The sequence below is a fragment of the Gymnoscopelus braueri genome (genome assembly GCF_963280865.1).
Source record: "Gymnoscopelus braueri genome assembly, chromosome: 19".
Lineage (NCBI taxonomy): Eukaryota > Metazoa > Chordata > Actinopteri > Myctophiformes > Myctophidae > Gymnoscopelus > Gymnoscopelus braueri.
Window position 1 is genome coordinate 26,713,805 of NC_137621.1, and position 23,279 is coordinate 26,737,083.

The 23,279-nt window shown below is 40.2% G+C and overlaps 1 protein-coding gene across 1 annotated transcript; it reads left to right on the top strand.

Moving 5' to 3' along the window:
• The first annotated feature begins 1,247 nt into the window (after nucleotides 1-1,247).
• Nucleotides 1,248-20,441, top strand: LOC308073993 (serine/threonine-protein phosphatase PP1-beta catalytic subunit-like). Its single transcript, XM_080413307.1, has 8 exons — nucleotides 1,248-1,340; nucleotides 7,658-7,789; nucleotides 13,368-13,598; nucleotides 13,723-13,827; nucleotides 14,063-14,134; nucleotides 14,424-14,575; nucleotides 18,049-18,183; nucleotides 18,287-20,441. Exons 1-8 carry the CDS (start codon nucleotides 1,289-1,291, stop codon nucleotides 18,389-18,391), a joined length of 984 nt encoding a protein of 327 aa, XP_080269433.1. The 5' UTR covers nucleotides 1,248-1,288; the 3' UTR covers nucleotides 18,392-20,441.
• The last annotated feature ends 2,838 nt before the right edge of the window (nucleotides 20,442-23,279 follow it).

Below are 23,279 nucleotides of genomic sequence, written 5' to 3' on the forward strand. Positions count from 1 at the left end.
GGGGCATCACTTCATTTGAACAACGCAGAAAGCAGCATTGCCCATCATTCAAAATGTAATGTGGAAGTCTGGAAGAATATGAACAACTAATACTCGGCTGACAACACATGAGGTGGTGTTCAAGGCAGTGATCATACATTCACACCTTTGGGATTCACACCCAATTTCTAGATGACGTGTCAGGCTGAGTTGGCTTAATTATTGGCCTTTTCCCTTAAACAATGATTTTCCTTGGTGGTAATAACAACAGTACACTCAGAGTTGTCATTTTGTTATTTAGAAAGTTATAAACGCAGCGTTTTGTGATGAAAATGTGCACTGGTGGCAGCAACAAACTGCCACTGAAATTTCAACTTTTGGATAATTGTTTGTAAATATTGTGTTCTGATAACATTAAAGGTTCAGATTGGTAATTTACATAAAATGTGTCAGTGATTGACAGAAATGTGTACAGCTATCAACTAAACAATGAAATGTTTTGTACTTATTTGGAATAAAATTACAATTAAAATATCAACTATTTGCCCCCCTGGCTGTATTCAAGTGGGAGTGAGAGACATTCACAAATCATTTTTTTAGGACCTTGTTGCCCAACACAAGAGAATCATCAATAATATCCCAGTAATCCAATATCACTCAAGTAGGATTCACATGCAGTGGTGTAAAGTAACTAAGTACATTTACTTAAGTACTGTACTTAAGTACAATTTTGAGGTATTTGTACTTTACTTTATTTCCAATTTCCAATACTTTTATTTCTACTCCACTACATCTTGGATCCAAATATTGTACTTTTACTCCACTACATTTATTTGAAAACTTTAGTTACTAGTTATTTTGTAGATTTTGATTATTATTACAAAACGTACATTAGCCCTATATACATTTCGGCCATTTTAAATTAGCCGATCGCATGTGCTATTTAATTGCTGCTATTTTCAAAAGTTGTTTATACATTTCATACATTTGAAAACTTGTGAAATGGGACCTTCTGCATAATGACTACATTTTGATACCAATATGTTTTTTACTTTTACTCAAGTACATTTTGAATTCCAGACTTTTACATGTAGTATTTCTAAATTGCAGTATTGATACTTTTACTTAACTTAAACATTTGAGTACTTTCCCCCCACCACTGTTCACATGAAACTTTATGAACAGATAATAATGTGTTGATCCAAAAGTAGCCTATTATTGACCTGGCTGGCATTACCGGCACCTCAACGCCCTCTGGCGTGCGTCGAGAGAACTGAAGCGAGGAACATTTTGAAACAGCAGTTTGAAGATGGCGGAGAGTGAACTGAACGTGGACAGCATCATCTCTCGGCTTCTGGAAGGTGCGTTCAAAAACACATTATCTTGGAATCGAAGCAACCAGCGTTTTCATTTAGTCGAATCGGTCCTGTAGTTTGGTATGTCAGTGCACGCAGTGGTGGTTTCAAAAGACTAACAGCGTTTAACTGGAGAGCATATTTAGGCTAGCGATACCATTAGCTAACGTTACGTGGTGGCTAATGTTGATGGCTACATTTATAGCCTGTTTCGTCCCCTGTCGCTCGAGAAAAAATGACGTATTTTCAACATAAAGAGAAGCTGACGCATTTAATTTCAGATGAGAATTGTGTAATGTTTGTCAAGTGACCGTTTATGGAAAGGCTCGCGCGACCCAGTCTAGGATGAGCTGCTGTCGTGTTTATAAACAATCTGTCAGCAGCAGGAGGGAACGCCTGCCTTACTTTCTCTGTTTAGTGCAGTGGTTCTCAAACTTTTTCATGTCAAGGACCCCCAAATTGAGAGTTATTAGCCCGTGGACCCCCATTTGAAAAGATATGCCAGGGACCCCCATAAGAGAAGATTTATTTTACGGCTCTAGCAGTGATTCTCGACCATTTAAATTGGTCCCCCAGTTTGACATGCTTTAGGGCTACGGACCCCCATTTAATGGCATTTCTATCTCTTGGACCCCAATTGATATAGTAAAATCTATGTTAATTTAACTCTGAGAGTGTACAAATGGAACCAAATGGACCCGTTAGGGTCCATTTGGTTCCATCGGACCCGTTAGGGTCCATTTGGTTCCATCTATCATTTAGCTGGGGACCCCATGGAACTCCCTCAAGGACCCCTAGGGGTCCCCGGACCTCACTTTGAGAACCAATGGTTTAGTGTTCACTGTACTGTGTCGTTACATCCACAGCAAACATACTGTGCTGTGGTGTAAAATAACTAAGTACATGTACTTAAGTACAATTTCTGAGTTTTCCTTTTTTACTTTACTGGAGCATGTCCAATTTTCAGTACTTCTACTCCACATCACATCTCAGAGGCTAATATTGTACTTAACTTCACTGCAGTTCTTTTTTTTTTTAACTTTAGTGACTAGTTACTTTTGATTATTATTACAAAACATTACCACTGTCTTCAGCCCTATATGCCTATGCATATACATGTTGGCCATTTAAAAATAGCCGATCAACAAGCTCTCAATGTGTCTCGATGTGAGGCATTGTGAGCTTGTAGATATGCTATTTTAAAAATATTTGTTTTACATTTTATACATTTGAAAACTTGTGAAATGGGACATTCTGCATAATGAGTACTTTTGGTACTTTAAGTGCATTTTTACATCAGTACTTTTAATCAAGTAAATTTTGTATACCGGACGATTACTTGTAACTGTATTTCCACATTGCAGTATTGATAGCTCTGGTCCATTACCTTTCGGGTTCTCTCTCGTTTCCCTCTCGTTCCCCCCGAAAGGCAATTGACACAGAGCTACACTACTTTTACTTAAGTAACAAATGTGAGTACTGTATACACCACTGACTATGTGTCTGTCTTACTTGAGAGCAAACAATTGAAGTTTCACATTTCATTGTTATCGTGGGTTTTGCTGGTTTACTATGCAGGGATATTGGTTGGTGTGTTGGTTGGGAGAAAGACAACTCCTAATGCTATGAACTAGCTCCATTAAGAACCTCTCACTCCGCTATACGGCTCCGAGATATAGTGGAGTGAGAGGTTCTTAATGGAGCTAGCTATGAACCAGAGCTAGGAGGAGACAACCACACGTCTGGCATTAACATGGCATTGTCTTGGGATCAAATTGTTGAATGTCAAAATGTTAAATTCCCCTTTGCCCCCCTGTCCTTGACACAATTTAATTTACCAAAAAATACAAATATGCATATTATCTTGTAACTTACTTACCGGTACTAACTGTACATGTATGTAGCCATCTTCACCAGTGGTTCTCAAACTTTAAAATGTCAAGGACCCCCCTTGGTGCCATTTGTATACTGTCAGAGTTACAGACTTGTAAGGGTCAATTTAGACCCCCCTAAAGGAACCCAGAGAGTCCCTGGACCCACTTTCAGAACCACTGATCTACACTAGAACGCTAGTTAATACGATGAAAGTAATTAACATTTCCCAGCGATGTGATCATCACAGCAACCATGCCTTAACGTGGTGTAATAGTAATGGCCTGTCCTATCAGCTAGTTTGCATTTTGTGAAAGCACATATACCTTATCTGACTGACACACTTGGCTTGTAGGTGGACATCTTGCTGTGAGGCAGTAGCAGTACAGACAGATACACATGCAGCCTGTCACATAGCCTTAATACCTATCATTGAAATTGGACAGTGACCAAATATAGCAATCACTGGTACAAGGGCCACCAATACGCTTGTGTAGCCAAATCTCACTTCATTCCAGGGGCCGGGGCTTGTTAAAGGGATATTTCACTTTCAAAAAAACTTTGGGTCATTTTATCGTCTACTCAGGCTTTTGTGAGCCCCCCAGACCGTTTTTAAGTTGCTTGATTTAGTATTTAGATATTTGTTAATCATTTTATCAGACACGCCCCCTTCCTATACAAACACATTATAACTTCAAACTCCATTTTTAACCTGTTAGCAAAAACACCCATCCTTGTTTCTGCTGACTCACCCTGTCCTCCTAATATGTGAGGGGGCCGTGTTTTTTCGATTACTTTTTTTTTTTTTTTTAATTGTATTTAATTGTTTTCATTTTCCCCAAAAAATATTAAAAGTAAATGAAAAAAGTTATCGAAAAAATACGGCCCCCTCGCGTATTAGGAGGGCAGGGTGAGTCATCAAGACCATAAACCTCCAAAGCACCTTCAGGTCACCTTGGCACAGCTTCCACAAGAATTTGGAACTGTTGGAAGGACAGACCAGCATGTCCCAGCTCACAACTAGACTCTCAAGCTCTTCCACTATCTTCGAACGTTAGAGTCTGTAATTTTGCCTTGTAAAATAAGCTGTCATTTATGTTTGAAAATATCTTTTAAAATATTTTTTAAATATATATATTTTGAATTTCTGATTTCTGTGAAGCAGCAAGCTAGATAGGCTTCGACTAATTTGATTTAGGAATTACTTACTCAACTGCAAAGGCACAACGGAAGTTGGGGGGGACATCCACTTCATTTTCTGTGTATTTTCAGAGCATCTGATGTGAGACTGTTATCTATAGTGTTAACGCTAGCATCCCTAGATTTGGGAATTGTCATATTGTAGGCTCATTCCAGTAGTATCACATATTTACAGTGAGAATATTTTTTGAATTTATTGGAAAGATCTTCTATTTATTGGAAAGATCCAGGCATATTAATGCCATACATTTACATTGTTTGTGGCTGTAGTACTTTAGGGAACTGTGGTGACATGACCAGTACATGCTCCTAAAAGAAATTGGAGCACAGATAAGTAGTTATGATGGAATGATTTGTGGAAATAATTGACTGTGTCCAAAGTAGCATGAAATAATTTTAAGGAGCATTATTATTATTATGGTTGCACTGTGGAGTCCTGTGCTAGCAGGTTGCCACATAACAAGAGTAACAGTAAAATGACGAGACGAGACTGGGCTTAAGATATGAGTTATTGGGGCCTGGACTGAAAATAAAAGTTTGAGAAATTACTTTAGGAGCTCAATGGCCCCGATCCTTCCAGGAAATTAGATTTTCTTATGTTAAAATTATTCTGCATCATTCAAAACTCCAAAAAGGAATATTGGATTTACAGTATGTTGGCTCTAGAAAGTTGATTATACTCGCTGCAATGATCAGAATCTTTGTTTTTGCATTTTATGTATTTTATATGCCTACTGCACCTAAATCTGATCTGATCTGAGGAAAGCCAGTGAAACTGCTTTTTGAATGTGCTTTGCTTTGCCTTGACTAATGTTTTAAGATGTCCTTCAGTCAAGTAGCTATAAGCCTACTATAAACTCCAGAAGTTTTCCATAGCTAGTTTATCTGGGCTTTAGCATTTTTTGGCACCAAGTCCCTACTGAGTGTATGCTTATTTAGTTAAACCTTATGGTACACAAAGTGTCAATTTCTGTTGTCAGTTTTAGCTCTATAGTCTGATCATTGCTGTGCTTTGTTCAGTAACAGAGTTCTCCCTGTCTCTCCAGCTCTTTAGTAAACAGAAAATACATTTTCAGGTCGAGATACCAATTTGATCCAAACAGGAGAGAGAACTCATACAGGAACAAGTGAAATCGGAAGTGATGACACAAAAAGTGGGCAGACAAAATTGGAACTGGAACACTATAACATTGAATCTGATTATTGGGTACTCTTTCCTGATTGGATGAATTTGGCAACCCACCTCAGAATTCTGTTTATTTAAGAGCTGGAGAGATGGGGAGACCCCTGTTATTAAACAAACATTGTATAGCAATGATTACTATAATAATATAGAGCTTTACATTTCTAACAAAAACTACCTTTAAGAACCTATTTGCTTAAAAAGTGCCAGCCTACAAAAATACCAAACGGTAAACAATATATGTTAACACTGAGCAGTCAAACTTAGCTCACTCAGTCAGTAATGAGTCAGCTTCGCTATTGACTGCAGAGCCCTGCTTAATGCAATTTCATGCTTTGTGACATACACAGCTCTCAGATATTTGTAAGGCAGAGCAGATAGTCTAGATGGCTGATAAGGAAATTGATTGTGTGAAATTGATGTTGTGAAGCGCAAGACCACTTTAGTGAGGTTGGTTGAGCTTTATAGCTGCTTGTTTTGTCACAGCATCACTGCAACAACAACATTGCTCTCATTTACTCGCCTCTTCTCTCTAGGATTTACAGAGTTGGATTACGTGATTAACGAGAGTGAGACTTTGAGAGAAAGTGTGTGTGCGGCCTCCGTGTACATATGCATGTTTGTGCGTGTGCGTGTGCACGCCTGAGTGTGCTAACTAAGCCAAGGGACACTAAGCCACACCAATACACCAATTAATCCATCTTAAACTGTTGCTTGTGGTACCATTCTGCAATTTGCCAACAAAAAGATGGAGAGGAAAACGCTGTAGGGGAACTGACTGCCTACCACACTCTAATTTGGCCAGGCCTAGCTGTCCTAAATGGGAATCTGCAGTGGGTGTGGGTAGCTCCAGCTTGAGGGCAAAATGACTAGTAGTTATTGTATAACCCAGCCAGTCATGAGCTGGTTTGTCACTTTCTTCTTAGCGTCAAATGCAAATCTTCCCACCATGCTTGGTCTAGCGTTAGAAACTTTGGCCGTCCACCCATGTTATTGAAACGAACAGTTGGTCACTATTTCCATGTTTACACCTCTATTTAGCATTGTATTCATTCATTTTGGACCTTGACCATGGTTTACAGGTCAGTTTTACTTGAGGCTACATTATGTCACATCATGAATTATTGTGTTTATGCCAGATGAATGGCTGTTAATTAGGAGGCTGTCAGTGGTAAATTATTGGCCTGAGTGTAATAAAGGAAAAAGAATGGCATAGAAAGAAAAAGTTTGTTAAACGTTTCTCTTATTGGTATTTTTCCAAATCGCATACAGGCCAATAAGACAAAAGCACACAAAAAGAGTATGTTATAGGGCTGACCTTCGATGAATTTTTTTAAGTCCAAGCTTCTGGGCCTTATAATGATAAAAATTCGAAGCTACAACGACGGGGCCCGGCGGGGGGGGTAATGCCGCTCCACGCTCCAGGGGGCTGTTGTCACGCTCGCTATTCGCTCAAGTTCATCCCTCCCCCGTCAGGCTACCCTAAATGTAGGCTATAAACCCAGTTCATCACTTAGCTCTCCCTCACGAAACTGAAGACGCAACTCGGATTAGCTCATAGTGTATCAGCCAATAGCTACCCTAATAAGGAAACTATTTTCATGTTCTCCTCTTAGCTCAAAACACAGCTCTCGAACCACCACTCTCAGCTAGCCAACACGTGCAATTTTCTTTCTTATGTTTATCATCTTTATATAAATCTGTACTCTGAACCCCATGGCTGAAGTCCAGAAAGTAGGCTTAGGATCAGAGCCAATAAAACCCACACCATTTCTGAAAAAGCAAGCAGCCCTCATAGTCTAAGCAACAGCTCTGTTACGTAGAACTTCTTAGCTTACCCAAGCTGAGGATCAACTCTATAAAGCTTTAGAAGCCCTACGCACACTATTTATGTTAATGCCAAGATATTGGTGTTTGTCCTACTGTTGTATAAAAGTATGTGTATAATAATAATTGTGTGATGTGATATTTTTTGCTGGCCTGATTCTAATGCGGTTGGTGGGCATTGGTGGTGATGGCAGTGCTGCAGCAGTGATTAATGATGCCAATGTCCTTGTCTCCTCTCCAGTGCGAGGATGTCGTCCGGGAAAGATAGTCCAAATGACCGAGGCAGAGGTCCGGGGGCTCTGCATTAAGTCCAGGGAGATCTTCCTCAGCCAGCCCATCCTCCTGGAGCTGGAAGCTCCCCTCAAGATATGTGGTCAGTTGTGGCCCATGCTGTTCTCAGTGTTCTGTAATCTGTAGTGTACATCTACATACTGTAGTACAGACAAAACAGAATAATTCTCTAATTTAAAAGTTGTGCACAAGCTCCTTTCACAATTTTATGGGTAATATGAATTTCATTTCAGGAATTTGTTTTGATTAATGAATGCATAATAGAATCCTGACTGCCTTCCTGCCTCCCTCCACATTATCTATGATTAGTTATACCTCAAATCATTAACATATAGTTAAATGAACAGACAGGTTATCAGCATGCATTCTTTCAACTACTTATCACAGTGAAGTAGGCTAATAATAGACTTATCATCTCCTGACAAATAATCTATTGGGTCTTAATAGTCGAACGTAGTCCTTGTATTCACCCTCTCACACCATAAACAAGTCTTGTAGAGCCCTATTCATTATGAGTCATTTCCATTGACATAAACTTCCATAAAACAAGTGTTCCCATGCATTATCCAGCCCAGACATGATGCAGTGGGCAGACAACACATTGACAGTGACTTATATGGCTCGGTCTAGGAAAGCTGTGCTCTGACGAAGGGTCTGGTGGGCAGTGAGCGTGCTTCCGTTCGCCAGAGCATTGGCCACAAAGACTAATCTTCAGACAACAGAGAAACAAGCTATTGGTTTGATGAAGCCTGGAATTTTTACTTATTGTAGTACGTAAACTGGCCCAGATAACACTGCCACTGCCTAGGCCATATTTGTCACTTTTACTCCTTTGTGACTCCTCTGCCCCTATATACTGTACATAAAGAAATGCGTGTGTCACCCTGTTACATGCATAAACATAGACAGCTAGATTTATTCATCTTCACTCTGTCCTTCCTTACATTAGAAATAACCAGCATTATCTCTATCTGGTGAGTGTCTCAAGTACATCTCAGCACACTCCATCTCTCTGCAGCACAGCTTTGAAGCTGTACACAACTCTCCCTCTCTGAACCCCGTTAATTTATTCGCCAGTCCTTCAGTATTCAACGCTGGCATTGAAATGCATAGGCCTAGTCCTGCACATTGTTAGTTTGTGGTACTCCTAAATAAAGCTACTTCCCACATACTGTAACTTTGTGCAGTTGTTATCGACTCATAGGCCTAGAATCAATATCAGATGGTAGTATACTACTTGATGCATGTTTGTCCATATAAATCAGATAGCAGGTACTGTAGCTATGTTGAAGCATGGTTGGCATTGTCATTTGATAGCATGTCATTACAGTGCTCAACTTTATATCCCTTTTGCTATCGAGTTGCACAAACGTTTAGTAATTTAGAGGGAGCAATGTTATCTGGTTCACATGAACAAGATCAAACCATAAATTGCCCCTCCAAAATGTGGTTGTTTATATCACTATGGAAAGTTCCTCCGTTTTTTGCTATTGTTGCTGAACTTGTAACCCCATGCCGATTGCCTTGTCTTTAAGCCACATCTGAGATGATAGCCTTTCAGAGGCCTGATGCCAACTCTGTCACACAAAACAATGTTTGTGTTCAATTATTCACGAAGGCCACTAGGATGAGGTTCTGCTTTTATTCTCTTTCACATGCTAACCCATAATCAATCAATATGTCACCAATGCACAATTTGTGCCCAAGACAGTAAAGATATTACCATTTGGAATGTCGAAAGATATGTAGTATGTACACTTAAGTTGGTGGTTTATTTGATTGTTATATTTTATTATTATAAAAAAAAATACGTGTCAAATTTCACCTTACAAGGTGTCACTCCATTTCTCAATCTCCTTTTGGGTTCAGTGTTTTGAGAAAACCATGCTCATAAATGAACTTCAACTGATATTGTATCAAGTATGAAGAAGACACTTTTGACAGGTCTACAATTTTAAATCAAACTAGAAAAAGTGCTCCTCGGAGCACAGGTCTCCGCCATGTCAGGTAGGTTATTGTGGCCTCCTGGTGGCGCTATAATAGGCCAATGTGAAAAGGGTGGCTTTTCTTCTTAGGCCTTTCACGGCAATCGGACACTGTATTCATGTTTGGTGTATTGGTAAATTAGACCTGCTGTTGGCGCTATAACAGGCCAATGTGAAAAGGATGGCATTTCTTCCTCGCCTAGTGGGAATATGCATGCAAAATGTCATTGAAATTGCATGCTGCGTTCATGATTTGAGGCATTTTGTTCAAAACGAACCAATCCTGCAAACTTTGGAAGCCAATCTTAGGCAATCAGGATGGAATATGGGAAATTAGACAGATCACATGACTATAGAGATACTGTGTACCGATTTGTGTGATGTTTGGACAAAATCTGTTGGAGTAGTATAAAAAAATGTTTGTGCACAAATCGGCCTCCTTTTGGCGCTATAACTGGCCAATCTGAAAAATGTGGGCCAGAGGTTCTGAATTGGCATCCAGGGAGTGTGTCTGCACAGTTTCACAGTGACCGGGCAAACGGTGCCAGAGATCAGCTGCTCACAGACAGAAGGACACACACATGGACAGGGTGCCTTTCGGCCTGGCGGAGACAATAAATGTTAAATTAATGCAGGATTGCAGGTGTCATGCGATACCATTGTGAACATTATGGCAGTTTTAGAACATCAACATATGTGATATATGCTTTTTGTCAAATATTTTTCATTCCAGTTTTGGATTTGCAATTTATTTATTTTTTTAAATGTGTTATAAGTTATAAGCTGGCAGAATTGGTTATTTTGCCATTCAACAATGCTCAGAATAAATGGGTAATTACCCAAAATGTCCAATAACTTGGGCATTGTCCATGTTCTTTGCTTGCTCTTGTTTTGTTGTCATTCTGAATTTCTGACTGATTTATTTCACTAAAGCCTAGTGACCTGGTCATACGATACTGAACACATTGGTATTTTCCTCAGTTAGTCAAAAGGATGTGGTTAAATGGGACATAAATTAAATGATGCCATTATGATTATTTAATCTGTGAAGTTATAACACACAGCACCCTTATTACTCTGCCTGCATGCATGACAGGGTATAATAGACCGTGGTGTCTGAAGCAATTACTTGACAATGAAATAATTGTTATGAAACTTGGTGGGAATGATCAGTAGGCTGCCCCAAAGAAACTATTAACTTTGGGTATAAAAGGTCAAGGTCAAATTAACATAATAATCGGCCATATCTCAGGAGCAGAGAAAAGTAGAACAAGAGATGGTGGGGCGGGCAGAGTAGGCGCATTTTTACTCTCTTTGTCACTTTAAGACAAGTCTCTAAAATGTACAGCTCCAACATAGACTAGTGTTTTTCTCTTGGGATTTCTCCTTCCCTGTTCTATAATAAACATTAAATCTCTGCTGCTGCTATTCTCAGACACCGCAGAGACGGACTGTAAATTATTCACCCTCACCTTACAATTCATTGTGAGAGGGCAAGGCTGGGTGCTACCCCCCCAGAGAGCCAATCCTGACACAGCCAACCTCAAAACAACCTAGGCTACGTCCAGTCATTTAGAGCTTTCAGTGTAGGGGAGTATTGTGAAGCTCACACTTGAATGAGAAATGTAGCCACTGACCACCCTATACTTGGTTTGGATTCAGACCAGTATTGGCTAGCTAGGGGAAGGGAGGACTTGTTGTTCCTCATGCTCTTGGAAATGTTCAATAAGTGTAAGGGTGTTTTTGTTATCAAGCTGTGTAGTTACTTCTTGCATAACATGATGGACCACTCTCCTTCCTGCTAGTGAGGCATTCTTAACCCGTTTTCCACTGCCAGCACTGACTTCAAATGCTAAACTAAGGCTTGGAGTGACTGAATGATGCTGATTGATTGTAGTTTATTTATTTATATTTCTCCTTTTTTTCAGTTGGAAGGCCTGATCTAATAAAAAGGAATGCTTTCAGGAAATTAATTCAGTAATCTTCAGTAAAACATAAAAAAGGGGCTACATCCAGAAATCAATTGGGGGGGGGGATTGGGGGCTAAAACTACTGCTCCCCCATTTAGCCTGGTTTGTCCTTGATAGCAGTACAGGTATCAGCGGATCCTCACTTCCAATCTGCCTCCTTTGGGGGCGGCAGTAGCTCAGGTGGTAGGCCTTGCAATTGGAAGGTTCTCTTTTTGATCCACAGGTCCTCCTGGCTTTATATCGAAGTGTCCTTGAGCAAGACACTTAACCCCTATCTGTTCCCGATGAACGAGTTGATGCCTTGCTTGGTTTCCTCTGCCAAGATCAGTATCTGAATGTGTGTGTGAATAATGCACATTGTAAAGCACTTTGGATAAAGACGATATCTAAATGCAGCATTTACTAGTTATCCTCTCTCCTTACTCCTGTACAAAAATAAATAAATAGAGGTTTGAAAGGAAAACGCATACGTACGTACACAATAACAAACGTATGTAGGGTTAATATGGCCCAGTAACTTGCTCAAGGCCACCTTTGCAACGGAGGGCACTATAAAATGTTAAGAAAAGTATTGGCTATAATTCCAGTCTGTATTCTTCTCAGGGCCAAAGTGTCGGACATTTAATCAGGCCTATTGTTTCATTATTATTTGTATTTAGTGCCACCTTTATAATGAAGTATTGCTGTCAGAAGGAGTTGTGTGCACAACTCCCTTCCATCTATGACTATGATAAATGCATCATATTATTGTCTGAAGGCATCTTGAGTGGCTCTCTCCAGCCCTCTCTGTCTGGAGCACTTAGCCCAAAATAGAGCAGCTCTTTTAGTTGGTGCAAGAGGATATAAAAGGAAGCAGGTCTTGGCTGGGTTGTGAAGAGAGGGCCCCCTGCAGTGTCCCTCTGCTTCGGTAACAGTGCATAGGGTTCAGATACTGACTTGGCTGATATTGAGGCTTGCTGGTGGCCTAGGGGCCACTTGAACCACTGAAGGATTAAAGATGTGTGTATACGCATGCTTGCATACGTGTGTTTGCCTGCGTGGGTATGATTAACCTGGATTGTCAAATAGTCTCTTCCTCATTTCCCATGGGCCTTGGCACTGATCTGGTCACAGCAGCGATGGCTCATTCTGCCTGCATGTGTGTCCTTGAGCTTGCAGAATTATACACAGGCCTTTATCACTTCCAATCTACATGCCCTGTAGTGTACTAAAACAAATGGAAGGTGTGTTTTTGCCTGCATGGTGATGAGTGAGTGATGGGATGTCAAGGAGTGGTTAAAAACTCATTGACCAATAAAACATTGCATCTGACTGTATGCAAGGGCCTTTAGATGGGAAATGAGAAGTTGGCCAATTTAGGGTTGAGAAAGAGAGAAAGGGTGGGGGGCAGTAGACAGACGGAGATGCACAGCAATAATAATAACTATAATAACAGTCCGCAGCCATCGTCCATGGAAACCCTTGATCCACAGCTAGAGGGACCATAATCACGATCCATCAAAGCCATGGATTAGAAGAAGAAAAGAAGGGGAGTGAATGTATAGGTCGTGCCGACAGACATCGCCGCATCCACTGCAGAAATTCACGTAGAAGATTCTTTCTCATTGCTCTCCCCGCTTAACACTGCAAGAGGTCATAGAGATGTGTTGTTCATTGTAAAATCTTTTTTTTTGCAAACGGACTTAAATGTACTGCCTTCCCCTAGGTGATATCCATGGCCAGTACACAGACCTGTTGAGGCTGTTTGAGTACGGTGGCTTCCCTCCAGAGGCCAACTACCTCTTCCTGGGGGACTACGTCGACAGAGGCAAACAGTCCCTGGAGACCATCTGCCTGCTGCTGGCCTACAAAATCAAATACCCAGAGAACTTCTTCCTGCTCAGGGGGAACCACGAGTGTGCCTCCATCAACCGCATCTATGGCTTCTATGATGAGTGTGAGTTTGCATAAAAAGATCCCGACTCTGACACACACACACACACACGACACACACACACACACACACACTCTTAGGCAAAAAAATATCTAATTTTGATGGTGTGTTTTGTATACTTCGCCAGGTAAGCGCAGGTTCAACATCAAATTATGGAAAACCTTCACAGACTGTTTCAACTGCCTCCCCATTGCTGCCATCATTGACGAGAAGATCTTCTGCTGCCATGGAGGTAAGCCAGCTAACCTTATGATCTCTCAGTTCCCCACAAGCTGTTACTTTTTCATATCCTGGATTTCAGCCTGATATTATGTGACACTTTTTTTCGGGTGAAAGTGTGTTATTTTAAATTATTTTCACATGACACTAAGCATGAATCAGGCTTTAAATGGAATAATATACTGTGCCTGAGGGGCCAACACTGCTTGAACTTAACAAAAAGTCATCTCTTAATTTCCTTTTTACAGGTCTGTCACCTGATTTGCAGTCGATGGAACAGATCCGCAGGATCATGAGGCCAACAGATGTTCCTGATACAGGTATGGGTATTGTGTGTGTGTGTGTGTGTGAGATAATTTGATAGTGAACAAGTTCACCTCTTCAATGTTTACCTTAGTTTTTCTCTCTTTCATTTAACGTCTCAGTATTCCCATTTTTAATTATATTTTTTTATGAGAAACTATTACACCAGCAGATCCTCCTTTTTTGCATTGGAAAAAAAGTAAGATCTTTCATTGAAGACATTCTTCCCCCAAGTGCATGCCTCTATTCTCCTTTCATGTCTGTTCATCTACCGCCTACATCTCCCCCTGTCTGCGCTTCTCTCAGGCCTGCTGTGTGACCTGCTGTGGTCTGATCCAGACAAGGACGTGCAAGGCTGGGGGGAAAATGACCGCGGCGTGTCTTTCACCTTCGGGGCCGACGTGGTCAGCAAGTTCCTCAACCGCCATGACCTGGACCTGATCTGCCGAGCCCACCAGGTAGTGGTCGAAGGAATAGATATCCTGTCTATGGATTACAATTTAGGCATTTAGCAGACGCTCTTATCCAGAGCGTCTTACAAGTTCGAGGTCTGAGTAAATGGCATGAACCCTAGGCAACAAACAACAGGGTAAATAGTCACATTACTAGAGTTACTGCTTTAAAGAAACTGGGATACCAGGTAACCATCACATTTGGCATCTTGACTAAACATTGAATAAACAGCATTTGTGGTCAGACAAAAACAAATCTTAACAAAATGTGAACAAATAACCAACATATTTACATAGTATAACTAGCATCTATCAAAATAGGCATCAAGGATGGATACAAGGTAAGAGGAGTACTGGGGGGGGGGACACCAAGGAGACAGCTGCAATAGTCCATCTTGGAGATGACTGAGGCCTTGATAAGGAGCTGGGCAGACTTCTTTGTGAGGAGGATGGATGTGGGATAGCATTTCTGAAAAGCACAGATAGGAAACATAGTGGTGATCTATGGGAGGCTGTAAGGATGGAGATGTTTGTCCATTTAACACTTTTGTCCCAAACGGGATATCCCAAAAACTACTCACTAGCGTGCCATTGAAGTTGTTGTGCACCTTTTTGCTCCATAGAGAATGAAACCTCAGGTCAAACTTTCCTCTTGCATACCAGATATCTCAAAGTGTAATAGATGGATTGCCAGGAATCATGCTCCCCTTTACATGTGATTGAATCCATGACCTTTCGTTTAGTGTCACCCTCGCCCTCAAAATATGTAGCCTCACTAGTGAGAGGACGGGCTCTAGGAAAGACAATGTCAGTCTGTTGAACCACTTTAGTCTGGTTGGGTGAAAGAAACAGCATGTCCTCGAGTCCGGGGCTGCTAGTAGGGCTTTTAGAAACTTAAGCCCTATTTGCACAGGACTAGTATTACCTGGGGACCTCTGGTAATTTGTAATAATTGTTGTCATCTGTGATAGTAATCCCATGCGAATCGGCCATGTCTTTAATTTGTAGGGGTGTCACGATACTCGATACGTATCGAAATCTAACCGAAAATGACGTTCGATACAGTGTATCGAAATCAAAAGCCGTATCGTGATTCAAGGGTTAATTTAAAAAAAATACTCCCGCGCATACGCACATCCGATTGCACGTCCGGGTGAAGCCATGCTCGAGTCGCTGTTATGTTTTTCCGTGCATCGCGCATGCGTGCTTACGACGGGGGAGAAAAAAAAGACGACAGAACAAACCCACACACAGAGAGAGACCGCTGTAGCGTTGCGTCTGTACTACTACTTTACATTTCACCATGGCCACTGCTGAAGCCAGCGATGGTAATGATGATACACAAACGGAAGAATTGGAAAACCCTCCCGCTTCCATTAAGTCAAAAGTCTGACAATATTTTGGCTTCCCAGTGAATTATGAGGACACCCAAGCGTTTGTCGATTATGCTCCACATTGATAGCTTCTCCGTCTTCACTTTTCCCCCTCTATACCTATACCTCTCGGCCAAAAATAGCCGATCTACAAGCTCACAACGCCTCGCAGCACACATTGATAGTTGCTCCGTCTTCTCCTTTTCCCCTCTACACCTATACCTCTCGGCCAAAAATAGCCGATCTACAAGCTCACTGTGAGCTTGTAGATCTGCTATTTTTTGGCTAAAGTTCACCTCAGAAAAGGGATGGGTTTAAGGTAAAAAAATAAAAACCCTGTTGAAGACCCCTGGCTTAGCTTATTATTCACATTTCTTGTTTGTTAAAGCTCTTATCTGTTCAAACAATGTGAACATACTTTAAGATGTTTAAGAACATGTAGCCAAATAACAGTTGTCTTTGGATCCTTTTTTCTTACATGTTCAACTTTGTATTTAGATTTTATTTAGTTATAGAGCTTCACAAGAATGTTGTTGTTAACTCATCTTAAAGAAGAATCTGAAAATGACAGTTGTTGTAAGGGCATAAAACCCTTTTTGTTATTCTCATTCTCATTTGATATTATTCAAATAGGGACTTATTGAGAAACATGTTTTTCTTTACAAATCAAGACAATAGCCTAAATTAATAATCATATAGCCCTCAAAGCTGAAAAAAAGGACGTTTTTAAATTATATATCGTATCGAAAATCGAATCGAATCGTGACCTTAAAATCGAAAGTCGAATCGAATCGTGGATTAGGCGTATCGTGACACCCCTAGTAATTTGTAAAGTTAACATTCTAGGGGAAATTACCGACCATATATCGGCAAATGTAGAGGTCATCTGATAATACTAATGCTGTGTGAAACGGCTCAGTAATTTGGGGTTGCGTTTTCTATAGCAAGGTTTTTTGTCCTGGTTGAGAATTATGTAGGCTGCATTGTGGTGCAAATAACACATTTGTACACTGAGAGTTAACTGAGTGTACAAATGGAACCAAATGGCTCTATTAAAACTGAGGATTTCACTGTGTGGAGACACAGAAAGCAAAGCTCAAATCCATCAGAAGAGTGAAATATCAAAAGATGGTGAAATGGGTGGCATGGCAGTAAAGACATGTTTTCTATCTTTCAACAGACTTAACACAAACACCCTTTTCAGTCAATGGGGATGTCAAACTCAATAGATTTGAGTAAAGTACAGACATCATCTATCCTGTGTGAATGCGCCGCACAAAACAGACATTGGAGCGGCGGGGGGGTTTCTAAAATGAATTAGATCCCTATGTAATACTAGTCCTGTGTGAATAGGTCTTTTTTATGTTTTGGATGGGAAATTGGATGGTGTGATATACATCTGATTTAATAACTTTTCTTGAGATGTTAAACGTGTATTTAAAGAATTGTCTGTGACTTTGTTAATTACACATGTCCTTGAAGCTTTGGTTCTTTCGCATGAGTAATGACTGCAGCTATTGAAATGGCACAGAAGTGTAATAGCCTCCACACACACATTAACAACACCATTAATCCCCACCTACCTCCTATTGCTAGTTTCTGCCATCAGTCTATGCTCTGACACAGCAGAGCTCTTGGAACTGTGTGTGTGTGTGTGTGTGTGTGTGTGTGTGTGTGTGTGTGTGTGTGTGTGTGTGTGTGTGTGTGTGTGTGTGTGTGTGTGTGTGTGTGTGTGTGTGTGTGTGTGTGTGTGTGTGTGTGTGTGTGTGTGTGTGTGTGTGTGTGTGTGTGTGTGCAATAACTACTTACTTTAGATATCAAAATCGGTTTTGTATTGGATGTTTGATACTGATCCAGAAAGTGGATGGTAATGTTTGGTAATGTTTGCTCTCGTGGGCAGGTTGGTTCTATGGCAGGTTCTCTGGTATAGAACCATGATCTGGTAATCTCTGGCAGGATGGAAAGTGTTTGGTAATGTTTGCTCTCGTGGGCAGGTTGGTTCTATGAAAATTTAATTGAATTGAATCCTGATACTTGGTCAAGGTCTATGTCTTAGTATTGACAATAGCAGATTGTGTTATAAAGTCACATGTCCTCTGCTAACAGGTTGTGGAGGATGGATATGAGTTCTTTGCCAAACGCCAACTGGTCACACTTTTCTCTGCTCCAAACTACTGTGGGGAGTTCGACAATGCCGGCGGCATGATGAGCGTTGATGAATCCCTCATGTGTTCTTTCCAGGTAAACACGCACACACTTACAAGTTACAAACCTTTGATATTCATGATTAGTAATTATTCTGACACGCACACACCTCTTATCCATTTTCTCTATTTCTTTTAAGATCCTGAAGCCCTCAGAGAAAAAGGCCAAGTACCAGTATGGGGGGGTCAATTCTGGTCGGCCTGTCACGCCACCCCGTACTGCCCAGGCCCCCAAGAAGAGGTGAACATTCAGCCTCACCTACCCCTCTCTTTCCCCCCTACCCTTTCCCAATCTTTCCACCACTGCAACCCCATTAAATCCCCTGTATAGGGAATATACAGGGCTTATCCATCGCCCCGATAATTCTCCTCTTTCCTTTCCTCCTCCAGCCCCACTGACAGCTCTTTTCTTAATATGTATGTGTACATAAATTTGCTGTGACCAATCGATGTATTATTTCCTGCCTGTTTGTTGGTATTTTTGATATTATTAACAAATATACTATGTGTGGTTTTACTTGCAATGCCATTTGAGCCCCATCTTCTCTGAGGTTCTATGTTGTGTAAGGAAACAACCCCTCTGTTCAGAATGGGGAAAGTGAATGCTTTAAGAGGAATTCCTTTTGGATCTCTTAATTGAAAAAAAAAAAGAGAAAAGGATGTTGAACATTGTTTTGCCTTGATTTCTCCAAAAAAACAGTGAAAAGCCTCCAGATGAATTTGATTGCAGCTAACCTAGACGCTGTGTGATGCTCATCACAGCCACTTCTATCAGTTCACAGCTAACAGTTCTAATGCATTGCATCATGCGTGTGTGTGCACATATGAAGTTGCGTGTATGAATGCTTGTACGCGTGCTATGCACACTCACATTTGATATTCAACCATTTGGGGATTGGGGGATCCATGTTCATACGTAAGGAGAAACAATGAATGGACTGGAATGAACTACACGGGCTTAAACTAATGCTGCTAGCATTGTACACTCACTGTACAAACACTCTCCCACTCTCATACATCCCGTGCCTGGTTGCCACACCCACACAAGCACATGTCACTTCTCACATAGAGGTGGTTAACGCCCTCGCAGGTGTACTTACTGTTAACCTTAAAGGTAATACTCCCTGACATAAAATACTTTTAATTTACTGTGCGCTGAAAGACACTAACAAATCTTATAATTGATAACGTCTTGAGAGCCACGTACATGCTTAGGTCTTTTCCCTAGGTTTGAGACATTCATTATTCATGGTAGATATTTTAGTGGCGTGGAACCAGAGGAAATTGAACAAATGATAATGCTTTGCTAGTCAGGACCTTGTATGTAGATGCTCTTAATGGTGGGAAATACCTAACAGCATGTTCTGCAAATGTGTAGCTTACCTAACTCCTCAAGGGGTAAAATAGCAGAAATAGTATTCATCTCTCTTTAGCACTGCATGCACAGGATACAGTCGGCAATACTTAGTGCAGTAGGTGATTTTCTTAAGTATTAAATAGCTTGATATCCTGATAGTAATCATTGCTGTAGTGTTTGTTCAGTACAGATGATCTCCCTATCTCTCAAGCTCTTTAGTAAACAGAAAATGCATATTCATTTTATTAAAGAGCTGGAGACGGGGAGACACTATATAGCAATGATTACTCTCAGAATATAGAGCTTTAACTTAAAACATTTTTGTTTTAACTTAGAAATATCACTTAGCCTACCTTTTAATTAAAATGGAATACTAACAAAGAGCAGTCAAAGTTAGTTATTTTGAAGGGACAGTCTTGATCAGCTCTCCTCAACATCACCCTGTCTGTTCAGGCACAAAATAAGAACTTGCAGGAAGTCAGGAGTGATAAACAAATTATATGGATTTCACATTACTGTGTGATAGTGGCGCCACCTGGTGTAGATAACTTATTTTTCCAAATTCAGAGTACACAGCAAGGGTGAGTATTTGATGTTACCAGTGTAAGATGCTGTATCACTAATATCAGGAGGTACTTCAGCTCTCTTCTACTGTCCTACAATTTACCTGGTTGGCAGTTAAGCTTCAGTCTACTTCACACATGATTGCAGCAGACTTTTTGTGAAACAGTTGCCTCATTTTCTTTTTGCTCTGTCTGTTGTATTTTTTTTTCAGTTTTTCGATGTACTCTATTCACATTGTTTACTTTATATTCACTTAATTTATTTCCTAATCATAATAATAAGGAAACTAAAAACCTGAGGTGTTACCAAAAGCTGTTTTGCAATTTGTACAAGTTGGTTTCAAAGTCTGAATTCAATAAAATGGATGAAATTAATTAACAGTTACTCCTTCCTTTTTATTGCAGTTTTTAAAGTGAAATATATCTCTGTGCACCAAGTTCATCCCCACTTCATCCTACCACATTACAGTTTTGTATTGGGATAAAGCATTTAAGCCCCACAGAAGGGTTGTAGTCTGACTGGTACAGACTACTTATTAGTTTTGTTTTGACTATGATCAATTTCAACTGTCAAAATCAGTGATTCAATCAAGTAAATCAATTCAAAATGAATTTTATTGTAATGAGACAGCATTCAGATGTGCTACAGAAATGCACTTCTCTGACAGATGAACAGATGAACATTTTTTATTAGTTTTCATTCTTGCAAAAATGAAAATGGAACGTATTCAATTGTTAATGGCAATTTAAACAAGTGTTATTTTTCATGAATGCACTTTCAACAAACAACCATCTGCTGCCTGACTTGCTGAGTCACTTGTGTGTTGCCCCATGGGTAGCATGTTTCTTCCCCTGCATTTTTTTCATTGCCCATTCGAGGCCTTTTTGCAGTGGCCCATCATACAGCGCTTTTACCAGCACCACAAGGAAACAGGGCAAACCCAGATGGAGGTGTGACATGATCCAGATCAGGAAAATCCACATAACTATCTTGGCAAGCAGGAGGACACAGAAGGTCAGGCCGCTGTGTGAGCTGAGCCACTGCTTTAGGCGAATGATCCTCTGCCCAAGGTCAGCAGCCTAGGAATAGAGAGGTGTGTGCCAGTAGAGATGGATGGGTATAAAATGAGGTTATGCAGGCACATTTTAAATTCTAAATGTTCCTTATTTCCACTAAGTCTTGTATATCTTTGAAGACTCCCCAACGAAATGATTGATTAGGAACCAAATGGACCTGGTCTGTAACTCGGAGAGTGCAGATTGAACCAAATGGACCCACAAGGTCCATTTTGGTTCAATTTGTACTCTCAGAGTAAAATTAACAGTGAGGATTTTACACTGTAGCCTACATTGGGGTCCCCGAGATTAAAAATGTATATCAATATAAAATGGGGGTCCATCCATGGACATAGCTAACCTGTTCAGGAACGTCAGGTGTGTTGGGCTGGCTCTGGGTCTTGACTGCAACCACTGCACTGGTGCTTCCAGGCCGTCTGTTTCCAACCTTCTGTTTCTTTGGTCGTGAAACTGTGGCCTCCATCATTTTGTCACTAGTGTGCCTGTCCTGAAAAGAGGTCATAACCATTACTGAATATGTTCTGAATAATCTAACACAGCATACATTGCAAAAGCCATTGAAAGGAAAATAGTTGGCAAAGTTGGCAATATGCCCTACAGGGCTTTGTTGTGATATCCTTTTAACAATCATTGTAAACCGCACCTCTGTACCAATTGCAAACTGTTAATGAAGTATAATCAATCAATCAATCAAAAATAAATATAGCTAGCAAGCTAGTAACTAACTGGTGTCATTGATAACACAAATTTGGCTATAACTGCAATAAAAAGGTTGCTATTAAAATAAACAGCCTGATGGAAAAAGTAGCCAACTGATAGGCTAATTGACTTACGTTATATTTCCAGCGTTAACGTCCACAACTTCACAGTGACTGTGCCAAATATGCAGTGAAAATATGCAAATAAACACAACGGAAGGTTTTTTTTCCCAAAACTTTAACGGGTTTAATTAGTTTTCACAACACCATATGGATTCTTATTTTGGTGTTGTGTTGATACAGGTGGTTTCTTATTAATACGTTATTATGGTGCGCTGTGCGTAAAATAAAGTGTATTTACGTTAAGTTTTAAGGACCTGTCTTGACTTGTGCAGGTTAATGTAATGTACCCTCCCGAACGAATGGGGGCGATGTGGTTAGACTTAATTGTTGGTGGTTAAAGCACGGAATTTTTAAAAAAGTACAAAAGTATTGGTGTCAAAATGTACTTAAAGTACCTAAAGCAGAATGTCCCATTTCACAAGTTTTCAAATCTTTTGAAAATAGATCTACAAATGTGTCGCATTGTGAGTGCCTCAATGTATTGTAATAATAATAATAATAATAATAATAATAATAATAACAATCAAAATCTACAAAGTAACTACAGTTGTCAAATAATTGTAGTGGAGTAAAAGTATAATATTTGCCTGCTCTGAGATGTAGTGGAGTAGAAGTAGGCCTAAGTAATTTGATTGATTGAATATTTTATTAGGCAAAAAAATGTAAAACAGCACAGTTACATTTAAAATACTTTGTCTAACAGGTCCGTTCATAAAAGTCCTTGCGGACTTGTTTCCAATGAGGGCCTTGGTATTCAATTCATAGACATATATAGTGGCACCACAGTTCAAATATCATTACAAAAATACAAAAATAATGAAAATTGGAAATACTCCAGTAAAGTAAAAGTAAAAATACCTCAATTGTACTTAAGTACACTTGAGTAAATGTACTTAGTTACTTTACACCACTGAGCACAACTACAAATCTATATATGTAATAAATGGTGTTACATGCAGCCGCAGGTAGTGGTAACAGATCTGTGATATACAACTGCGCACTGATTTTAGCGCAGGTCTGGAACGCAGCCTTAACGTGACGTCACACGCTCGGTCGTACGACGATGTCCCGGAAATAGCAGATCTACAAGCTCGCAACGCGTCGCGATGTGACGCGTTGTGAGCTTGTAGATCTGCTATTTTCTGCGCGCGACACCGTCGTTGACCAATTATACAAGTGAAAGCGCTTTCCAGCAGTGTTGCCATGTCGGCTTATTATAAGTGACTTTGTGCTTCTTTTTCTGTAAAGCTACATGTAAGAATAGGTGGTTGCGGTTTTCGTTTATTTTTTTGGCTTGTTTCTAAAATGTACTTGC

Bases quoted from the DNA above. Each gene is read 5' to 3' on its own strand.
- LOC308073993 (XM_080413307.1), top strand. From the start codon at position 1,289: ATGGCGGAGAGTGAACTGAACGTGGACAGCATCATCTCTCGGCTTCTG. The intron at 13,599-13,722 runs GTGAGTTTGCAT...ATACTTCGCCAG, and splicing joins CTATGGCTTCTATGATGAGT to GTAAGCGCAGGTTCAACATC. The intron at 14,135-14,423 runs GTATGGGTATTG...CGCTTCTCTCAG, and splicing joins AACAGATGTTCCTGATACAG to GCCTGCTGTGTGACCTGCTG.